Genomic DNA, 11,062 nt, shown 5'->3' on the forward strand with positions numbered 1-11,062 from the left:
TTTGCAGTTTTTTCACTCCAGTTTTTAACTCCACAAACAATGCAAAATGCTTACTTACAAATCACAAAGTATAAATTGCCTGTAAAACCTGAGATATATTCAAGGATATTAGTCATGTTTTGTACTCAAAATAGTACAAATAGCTTGAAGTATTAATTTCATATAATATAAATGTTTTATTTTCATTGGGTGAGGGTCATGGAGGAACTATTACGTAAATCATGCAGACAGAGATACATGAGACAACACAGGACTTTGACCACATAAACACAACCAGTGATATTGGAGCAAGTGTAACAACTCTAGGTACTGGCAGCACCATCTTGTGACATCATTCTTCTTTCTGTAGTCAGCAACGCATTCAAGAAGGATTATCTCCACCCAACTTCCACTCCCCCCCCCCACTCCCCCAAACCCCACTCTCGACTCTTCAGGGGATACCAACCCACAGGGTTTATATCCATGTTTATCCATAGTCTGCCAGTAAACCTATTCTGGTGACACTCCCAAAATTCAGAATCACCGCTCACCCCCACTCAATCATTTCTCTTTTTCCCCACTTGTGGAACCAACTTCCACAGTCTCTTCAATCTCATTCTTGACCATCTCAAGTCATCCCCCATCCACAATCATGATCTTCTCTATCCCCATTAACCATGATCCTCCCCCCCCCCCAATCCATATCTTTCTGGGTTTCCACTTTTTCCTTCCATTTCTGTATTTTAGAGTTTGCAGCTGTATGCATCTTGTTCACCCTCCTGCAAAATTGCTCTCCTTCGTCCCCATGTCCTTTATTCCTCCAAGTCTCCCTCAATTTTGTCCCTCTACCCGACTGTTGATGTATCCGACCTCCTCCTCTTTTTATCTGCTCCTTTCATTCTGTTACGTCCTCGTCAGTTTTGTGTGGTCAGTCTAGATCCTCAACGAGCCTCGACTCCGTATACCAAAAAATGGTAAATTTCAAAACATTAACTTTTTTTTCAAAGCACAATTCTTTATTTTTATTTTTAGTGAAGAACCCATTTTTACAGACGGGTAAATTCCCCCCCAGAACTTTGGATGGGTTAATTCCCCCGGAATTGGCTTATTTTAGGACGAGTTGTTATACTGCCTCCAACGAGGCGGCGTTATGCATGGAGAGAATTGGGGTCCTCCTGCCACCCTGAACCCTTCGTGCTATTAATCCATTTTACCACCTAAAACTTTCCTAGCCACACCTCATGTACAATCACCAGTTTTTCAACTTGTTCTGTCCAGTGGTTCAGTGGTGAAGCATATATATATATATATATATATATATATATATATATATATATATATATATATATATATATATATATATATATATATATATATATATATATATATATATATATATATATATATATATATATATATATATATATATCTTCTCCTCTTCTTCTTCTTTCGGCTGCTCCCGTGAGGGGTCGCCACAGCGGATCATCCGTATGATCCGCATAGTGATTTGGCACATGTTTTACGCCGGATGCCCTTCCTGACGCAACCCTGGTCGCCTCTTACGACACAGGGATAAGGTACACCTATTTTAACCGGGATATACACCGGCCCAGTACACTGGTACTCATTTCACCAACCTTGGAAGGATGACAGGCTGAGTCAACCCCCTGGTGTATTAGTTCAGTGGCCCAACGGGGCTTGAACTCAGGACCTCTTGGATCCCAAGCCGCTGCCCTAACCACTGCGCCAACACCAGGCTCATATATATATATATATATATATATATATATATATATATATATATATATATATATATATATATATATATATATATATATATATATATATATATATATATATATATATATATATATATATATATATATATATATATATATATACCTGGCGTTGGCACAGTGCTTTGGGTAGCGGCTTGGGATCCAAAAGGTCCTGAGTTCAAGCCCCATTGGGCCACTGAATTAATACACCAGGGGGTTGACTCAGCCTGTCATCCTTCCGAGGTCGGCGAAATGAGTACCAGTGTACTGGGCCAGTGTATACCCTGGTTAAAATAGGTGTACCAGATCCCTGTGTCACAAGAGGCGAGCAGGGTTGCGTCAGGAAGGGCATCCGGTGTAAAACATGTGCCAAATCACTATGCGGATCATATTGATGATCCACTGTGGCGACCCCTAATGGGAGCAGCCGAAAGAAGAAGATATATATATATATATATATATATATATATATATATATATATATATATATATATATATATATATATATATATATATATATATATCTATATATATATATATATATATATATATATATATATATATATATATATATATATATATATATATATATATATATATATATATATATATATATATATATATATATATATATATATATATATATATATATATATATATATATATATATATATATACGTATATATATATATATATATATACATATATATATATATATACATATATATATATATACATATATATGTATATATATATATATATATATATATATATATATATATATATATATATATATATGTATGTATATATATGTATATGTATATGTATATATATATATATATATATATGTATGTATATATATGTATATGTATATGTATATATATATATATATATATATATGTATATATATATATATATGTATGTATATATATATATATATATATATATATATATGTATATGTATATATATATATATATATATATATATATATATATATATATATATATATATATATATATATATATGTATATATATATATATATATATATATATATATATATATATATATATATATATATATATATATATATATATATATATATATATACCTATTCTGGTGACACTCCCACTGATTGAATCCCATTGATTGGTGACACTCCCATTGATTGAATATATGTATATATATATATATATATATATATATATATATATATATATATATATATATATATAACAAAAAAAACACACAAACAAACAGACATTTCTCAAATTATATTTAGTTTAAATAGTAGTCGTAGTGGAAGTAGTCACCGTAGTCATTGTCGTAGTCATAGTCATAGTAGTTGTGGTTGTAGTATTTTACCGATGTACGTAATTATAGGTCTTTTCCATTTGTTTTCCTCTTTCTCATTGGGTTTATAATTATATCCTAGTCTATCAAAGATGGACAAGGAGTGGGCTCTTCAATCACAGTGTGCAATTATCACAGAGCCAGGGTGTGCTATGAATGGCTACGTCGAGGCATCAGAGTGAGACTTGAGGAGGCTTTATGAATCGTTTAGAAACCAGAAAACCGCATGTGGTGCAAAAGGCCTTGAGCCTGCACAGCCCTGGCAATGGCCATTAATGTATAAATACTGATGATTCCTCAGGTTTTGGACTGCTCATTTGTGTTAAGGACTCTCAAGCAGTACAAAAAGGCTTTGGCTACTAAAAACAAAGAATATGCTTTTACTTTGAGTACAAATATGTAACTAACAAATCATGTGATGGTGACATTAATACATCTCATCTGTCAGAGAATATCTTGCATTCAGCATCTCGTTAAGATATTTATACTTCTAAAAAAACAAGCCATTGTTGCTGGTAAAATTAACTTCATTTCAAAAATACTTTGTAAAGGGACAATTATAGAGGGTGAAAATAGTGTTAGTAGCCAACAGGCATGTTTTACTCTGAAGGTGCCACAGAAATCCCCAAACTCAGGGAATAAATAAAGGTACAATTTAGGAAAGAAGCTATTCTTTATCAGATCGAAGACATAATTTTAGCATGCCACCTTTTCTTTAGAGTATGCTTTGGAGGCCTGTGAGGATCCTGGCAGCCCATTGTTTGGGCGGCGTGACGGGTCCAGTATGGTGGTGGGTGCGGCGCTTGCATTCTCCTGTTTTCCTGGCTACCGCCTGGAGGGTGCTCGACAACTGCTGTGCCTGGGGGGGGCTCGCCGCATTTGGAACAACCCCCTGCCCAGGTGTGTGGGTACGTAGCAACACATTTCATTCTACCCTCTGCCTGCACATCTATTGAGCAGAAACTAAATGCTGAATTCATCAATGGTTTATATCAAGGGCTGTCATAGCTGCAATAACAATGTCTATGGTGAGGCTTAATAGTTTAAAACCTCATTTTCGAACAGCACTTAGCAAATCATATTATTCTTTATGATGAGTTTTTGCCTGGAATGCAAAGGATAAAATTAAGTTCGTAGAGGATGAACGATGACTCGCTAGAAAAGAGAACGGAGGTTGTGAGGAGATGAGGGGAAAGGGAGAAAGTAAGTACCTCATATGTAGTGCCTATAGAAAATTTACACCCTGTTTCAAAATTTTCACCTTTTATTGCCTTTCGCCTGCAATTAAATTGCATTAAATCAGACTTTTCCCACCTTTATTTACACATCGTAACCCACAACTTCCAAGTGAAAAACAAATTCTACAAACTTCAGAAAATTATTTAAAAACACAAAACTAGAATATCTTGGTTGGATAAGTGTCCATCCCACTGAGATAATATGTGGTGGAAGCACCTTTGACAGCAATTACAGCTGTGAGTCTGTTGGGATATGTCTCTACCAACTTTGCACGCCTCGATTGGGCAAAATTTGCCCATTCTTCTGTTCAAAACTGTTCAAGCTCAGTCAAGTTATGTGGGGAGAGTTGATGGACAGGAATCTTCAAGTCAAGCCACAGATTTTCGATTGGATTCAGGTCGGCACTGACTGGGCCACTCAAGGACATTTATCTTTTTGTTCCTGAGCCACTCCAGTGTAGCTTTCTCTGTGTGTGTTGGGTCATTGTCATGCTGAAAGGTGAACTTCCCTCCCAATTTCAGCTTTCTTGCAGAGGGCAGAATGTTTTCCTCTCGGTTTTTTATATACTTGCTCCATCCATTTTCCCTTCCATCCTGCCAAGTGCGCCAATCCCTGCTGATGAGAAACATCCCCATAACATGATGCTATCACCGCCATGCTTCACAGGAGAGATGGTGTTCTTTGGGTGATGTGCAGTGTTGGGTTTGTTCCAAACGTAACGTTTTGCATTTAGGCCAAAAAGTTCCATCTTGGTTTCATCAGACCAGAAAACCTTTTGCCACATGGCTTCAGAATCTCCCGAGTGTTTTTTTGTATTCCTCAAATGGGACGAAAGGTGGGCTTTTCTGATTAATGGCTTCCTTCTTGCCACCCTATCATACAGGCCAGAGTTGTGGAGTGCTTGGGATATTGTTGTAACAAGCACACAGTGACCAGTCTTTGCCATAAACACATGTAGCTCTTTCAAAGTTGCCATTGGCCTCTTGGTGGCCTCTGGTTGGTCTCCTCCTTGCTTGGTCATCCAGTTTGGAGGGACGGCCTGATCTTAGCACGATTTTGGTGGTACCATACGCATTCCACTTATTAATGATTGCCTTGACGATGCTACAAGGGATATTCAAGGCCTTTCAAGTATTTTTATACCCATCCCCTGATCTGTGTTGGCTTAATGGTTAGGGTGGTGGGCTTTGAATCCTAGGGGCCTGAGTTCAAATCCCGCTCAGCTGTTTAATTAATACCAGGTTGGGTTGACTCGGCCTGTCATCCTTCCGAGGTCAGCAAAATGAGTGCCAGCATGCTGGTATATTGTGTCGGTGTGGCGACCTGTCTAGGATTGTGCCCAATAGCCAAGGAGACTGCTTAAGCAGCACCAATGCTCTGCACAGGGTATGGTCCCAATCCCCTCCTTCTCCCTGATGTGTGCCTTTCTACAACTTTATCCCCGAGGTCTTTTGAAAGCTCCTTGGTTCTCATGGTTGAGTCTTTGCTGTGAAATGCACTACCCAGCAGAGGAAACCGACAGGTGCAGCTGATTTTATTCTGGAATAATTAGGATCACTTCAATTTAACACAGGTCGAGGCCAATTCACTTGATGTGGGATTTTGAAGTTGATTGGTTACACCTGAGCTAATTTACAATTGCTTTTATAAGGAGGGTGGACACTTATCCAACCAAGATATTCTAGTTTTGTGTTTTTAATTAATTTTCTGAAGTTTGTAGAATTTGTTTTTCACTTGGAAGTTGTGGGACACGATGTGTAATTAAAGGTGGAAAAAGTCTGATTTAATGCAATTCAATTGCAGGCTATAAGGCAACAAAAGGTGAAAATTTTGAAAGGGGGAATAGACTTTCTGTCGGCACTGTATGAAGGAAGTAAAAAATGCAATGCTTTGTCAATTGGGCAGAAACTTAAGGCAGCTAAATCTAGAGGGTAAATAATCAATGATGTGCATTGACTCTATATGCACAATCAGTAAAGTGGTTGTGATGTGGAAAAAGCAAGTTTAATGAAGTTATGGATTCGGTATATGGGCACAGCAAGACAAACGATAACTTCTGCAGATGTTGCACAGAGTTTGCTATCCCAGACCATGGTAGCTTGCTGTGCTTACTGTTTCAACTTGAATGTGTTACAAGCGCTGTGCTGCACTCATATCCTTTGGCAAGCGGAGGCAATTGTTTCATCTCGACTCGTGGAACTGACCCTATTCCCCATGGTAATATACAGCTCTCCCATGTGCGTTTTGAGTGGGGAACTGGAAGAACAGTGGAATAGTTGATGGGTCAGAGAATGTTTCACTTCTTCTTGTCTACTTTTAAGATACACGAGGGCAGTTCAAGGTTACAGAAGTTGAATTTTTATTGTAGAAACAGGTAAAAACAGTCATTCAGTGCTGAGATCTGTCCAACTTGGACTTGTATCTGTGAGCTGTAATTTATCATACACAGGATTAAATTAGTGCTGAGATTTTGTACAACGATATTGTTTATTTTGAGCAATTGTTACACTGGAGGTGACATCAATGCTGGTCAAAACCTTCTGTACAAAACCAAGATGACAGTCATCATCGTCACATGAACTGTGAAATAGAACTACGTTCTATCGTAAATTTCCTTTCAAAGGAGATCATCAAACCAGCTAAAATTCACAGGAGTCTGCACAATTTGGTGATGCTTGTCTTTTGTATAGTGTTTAAACTTTAAATGGTGCAGTTCAACAATGGCTGTGAGTCGGTAAGTGATATTTAGCATTCTCAGATGTAATCAACTGTTTGTACACAGTTAAATGAGTTGAACAGAAAATTTTAGAAAATTTCCAGAGTGCTGTACATGTTAAAATGCCACCTCTGGCTTACTTGCAGTCTGTGAAAAACCAATGCAAAACAATGTCAAATGTTACACTGCTAACTGCAGTATCAGTCAAAGCCTGAAGGATTTCAAAGCCTTTGTGACAATGCCAGCCCCTCACCCCTCAGCTATCAGACCCTTGCTCCAACCCAAAGTGCACTGAATACTGCAGTGAGGTGGTTCTCTTGAAACAACTTGCCATCTCTTCTTGGAAGACAAGTCAGACTGAAGGCAATCTCAGCTCATTCCACAAAACCTGAAACAAGTGTGTATCCACTCTCAGGAGAGAGAGAGAAAACAGCATCAGGACTAAACTTTCTAATTTGTCTACTTCTTCGAAAACATGCTAGTGCCTTGTTAAGTCTGGCTGCTTGACAGTATGCTCCCAATCCATCCCTTCCCTCACTTTAAATGGCACCATAGCTGACTCTGCTCCTGAGAATGCCGAACACCTCAATTCTGTTTTTGCTTCCAAATAATATCCCCACCCTACCCAGTTGCACACAATGCACACAACTGTTCCTGGGCTGTCTTTTTCCCCTGAGAAGGGAGAAGGTGAGTAATCATCTGGCAACCATCAACTCTGATTCTATAACTCGCCTGGACAGCATCAATGCAAGTGTCCTAAAAATCCGTTCTGCTGCTCTTGCACATCTTCTTTATGTTCAGTTCACTCTAACTTTTGCCCTTGGTCATCTTCCATCTACTCGGACGTCAGCCAGCATTATTGCGTTACATAAACATGGTGCAAAAACCAATCCCCTTAAATACAGCCCTATCAGCTTACTTTCAATCATCAGCAAGGCCATCAAATCCATCATCGCAGTCGACATAAAATCCTTCTTTTTTTTCAATGGCCTCATCTCAGGCTATCATTTCAGATACAGACTGGATCATTCTATCTTGGACATGTTGCTTATGCTCTCCCAACAATGGATGGAGGCTGTTAATGTCAGACATGAGATCAGGGCTGTTCCTCTAGACATATCTCGAACATTCGATATAATCTGACACGCCAACTTGCTCTCCAAACTCTCTGCTTATGGCATCCAAGGCCACCTCCACACATGGCTTACTGACTTAATTTACTCTTACCCAACTCATGTGCAACAGCAGCTAAGCATATGTTACTGTGGGAATTTTTCAGGTCACGATGAATAACGATGGATGAACCATAGGTTAAATTACAGATGCTTTATTCACATGAACGAACAAGAAACAGGATGTTTTGTCCTCTATTAACTCCGTAAAACTTCAAAAGCTCCATGAAACTGGAGTAGCAGAACGAACAACAAATGTTTCAGTTTAGGTTTTAGACGAACAAACAAAAGTTACAAAAACTAAACATCTTTATATCCCAATTGCCAACGATCAAATAACTAACTTGCTGACAAATTGACATTATCACAGATTTTCCTCTTGTATGTTGTCAAATTAAATCACATAATACATTGTACATTGACCAAACTATTCCATACTCCCATGGGTTCTCTTGATGGCAAAATAAACAGGAGATGGAAAACAACCGTTTTTACCACACTTCTCCTGTGTCTCCTCCTGCTCTCATTTCCACTAGCCACTCCAAAAACATGGGTGTTACTGTGGCTGTTTCATCTAGCTAGCATCACATCATGGCTCTCAATGGGATCCTCTCGCCTCCTCTCTCTGTCAAAGCTGGAGTGCCCCAATTCAGTGTTTTGTACCCAGTAATGTCTGCACAATTTGTACCCAGTAATAATGCTAATCTTCAAAAACCATCTTTCTGACTTTCTGGAAAATCTTCTTTATCTCTTTTCTGATAACTTCACCCTCTGCTTTAACATCCTTCATCCTTCAGATAGGCCGGCAGCAGAATCTTCCCTCTCTGCAGACCATGACAGAATCATGAGCTGGTCAAACATTTAGAAAAGGTCTTTCAATCCTGACAAATATTACGTCTATCTCTGTGTCTCTGAAAAAAACAATACCATTTGGTGAACCCTCCCATCTACTTCCTGAAAAAAAATCTTCTTGAAGAAGCTCATGCACTCAAGCCTTTGGGCTTCTATATTAACCGTGAACTTTGTTGGGTAAACCACACATCCGAGACCCCCAAACTTTTACCCACCTACAATGCGTTCATTCACAGCTTGATGGAGTACTGCTCTTCCCTTTGGCTTGGCACCTCTGCCTCACATCTTGCTCAGATTGACGCCATAGAAACCAAGGCCTTCGGAATCATTGGACTCTCGCACAATGAAGCTGATCCTCTGGGCCTATCACTCTCATATCCAGACAGATCAGTGGTCTATCTCCATCTTCTATCCTTTCTGGTCTTACGCCCTTACCCTTTCTGTGCTCTGTCCACCCTCCCCCAGATTTCTGCATGGTGCACATATTCTGACAGTAATCCACTGCTTGTGAAACTCCCAAAATCCAGACTCGCTGCCCACCTCCACTCATTCATTGCTCTTTTTTCCCACCTGTGGAACCAACTTCCTTCGACTCTTCAATCTCATTCTTCCCTCCCTGGCTTTATTAAAACAGATGTTCACTGCCATCTCAGATTGTCACCAATCCAAAACCATGACATTGTCTACCCTCGTTAACCCCAATCCGTCCTCCTTCCAAATTTGCAGTTTTCTCTCCTGAGAGTGTCCATCTTGTCCACCCCATACATCCTCTCCTGCTCCCCCATTCCTCTCGACACCCATTGTTTGCCTGCCTCCCCCTGTCTTGGCCTTTGGCTCTGCTGTTGGTGTTTCCTCCCTCTCTCTGCTGTTTCTTTCGTCCTATTGCATCCTGATCCGTTCAGTACTAGTCATATGTCTCCATGAGCCTCGAATATGTATACAAAAAAAACAACCTACTCCCTTTAATCTATCTATTCAGCAACCCCTTCTCCCATTCCACTCAACCCCTTCACACATTTTCCTTAAAGCCTTCATCCACTCCCACTTATTCTCCTTTTCCCACTGCCTTCTTTACACCTTCACATACAGTACTTACCCTCAACACAATAACTCACTTCCCTCAAACCCTTTACCCACTCACACTGATATCTCTTGTCTCACTACCTTTTCTACTCCCTTTCATCCTTGAGCACAAGTTTCAGTTTTAGCCTAATTCAGTTCAACGGTGCAGGAGTGCATATATGTCAAACAAACAAACACCTCGCATGATCATGATAATTTCCAATGTCTATTGTTTTCATGCATAGAATCGACATGTTATATTACATTATCACTTGTAATAGCTACTACCACCCAGAATAGCACAACATAATACACTCACACGATTCAGCTTTGAAAAATCCAAAAAATAATACGCACAAAAACCATTTATTATCCAAATTGCTTATCCCTTTATTTGAGTAGTGTGTAGGCCAGACCATCTGTCACGATCGCTCCCTCCCCAAAAAAATAACTCGGCTTACGTACATGAAGCCCTTTAGGTGTACACTAGGGTGCTTCATAATGGGGGTAAAAAAATAAAAGTATGAATATTCATGCTCCCTGGTTGTGCCTTTGTTCCATTTGACAGTAGAAACATACACACCAAATATGAAGCAGATTGGAGGATGTTTAGGGGTTCCTCAAGTTGGCATAATATTGTTGAAATTTGCCAAACTCTAACTGACAAATTGCCATCGAATATGAACAACGCAGTACACTTCACAATTAATATGGTTGTTTGATATTTTCAAAAACCACAGCAGTTATATAGGATGAAAGAATAGTTTTTCCAAAGAGACCCAGATGAGCTTTTTGACATTGCAGTGCAAAATGCCCTCTCCATAATGGACATAATTGTGCCAACTTGAGGAACCCCTAAATATCATGTAATTTTGTTTATTTTTGACCTATAAGTTCTTATGGGGTATTGGA

General features: G+C 38.9%; 1 protein-coding gene across 1 annotated transcript in view; it reads left to right on the forward strand.

The window, feature by feature from the left end:
• The window catches only part of CSMD3 (CUB and Sushi multiple domains 3), a 1,047,538-nt gene that overhangs the window by 604,302 nt on the left and 432,174 nt on the right, over window positions 1-11,062 (forward strand). Inside the window, exon 23 of the mRNA XM_085893781.1 lies at window positions 3,829-4,017. Within this exon, the coding sequence (XP_085749907.1) occupies window positions 3,829-4,017 (189 nt within the window). The remainder of the gene's footprint in view (window positions 1-3,828; window positions 4,018-11,062) is intronic.

This window comes from Eptatretus burgeri, chromosome 9 (genome assembly GCF_056783735.1).
Source record: "Eptatretus burgeri isolate ZD-2024b chromosome 9, Ebu_testis_v1, whole genome shotgun sequence".
Lineage (NCBI taxonomy): Eukaryota > Metazoa > Chordata > Myxini > Myxiniformes > Myxinidae > Eptatretus > Eptatretus burgeri.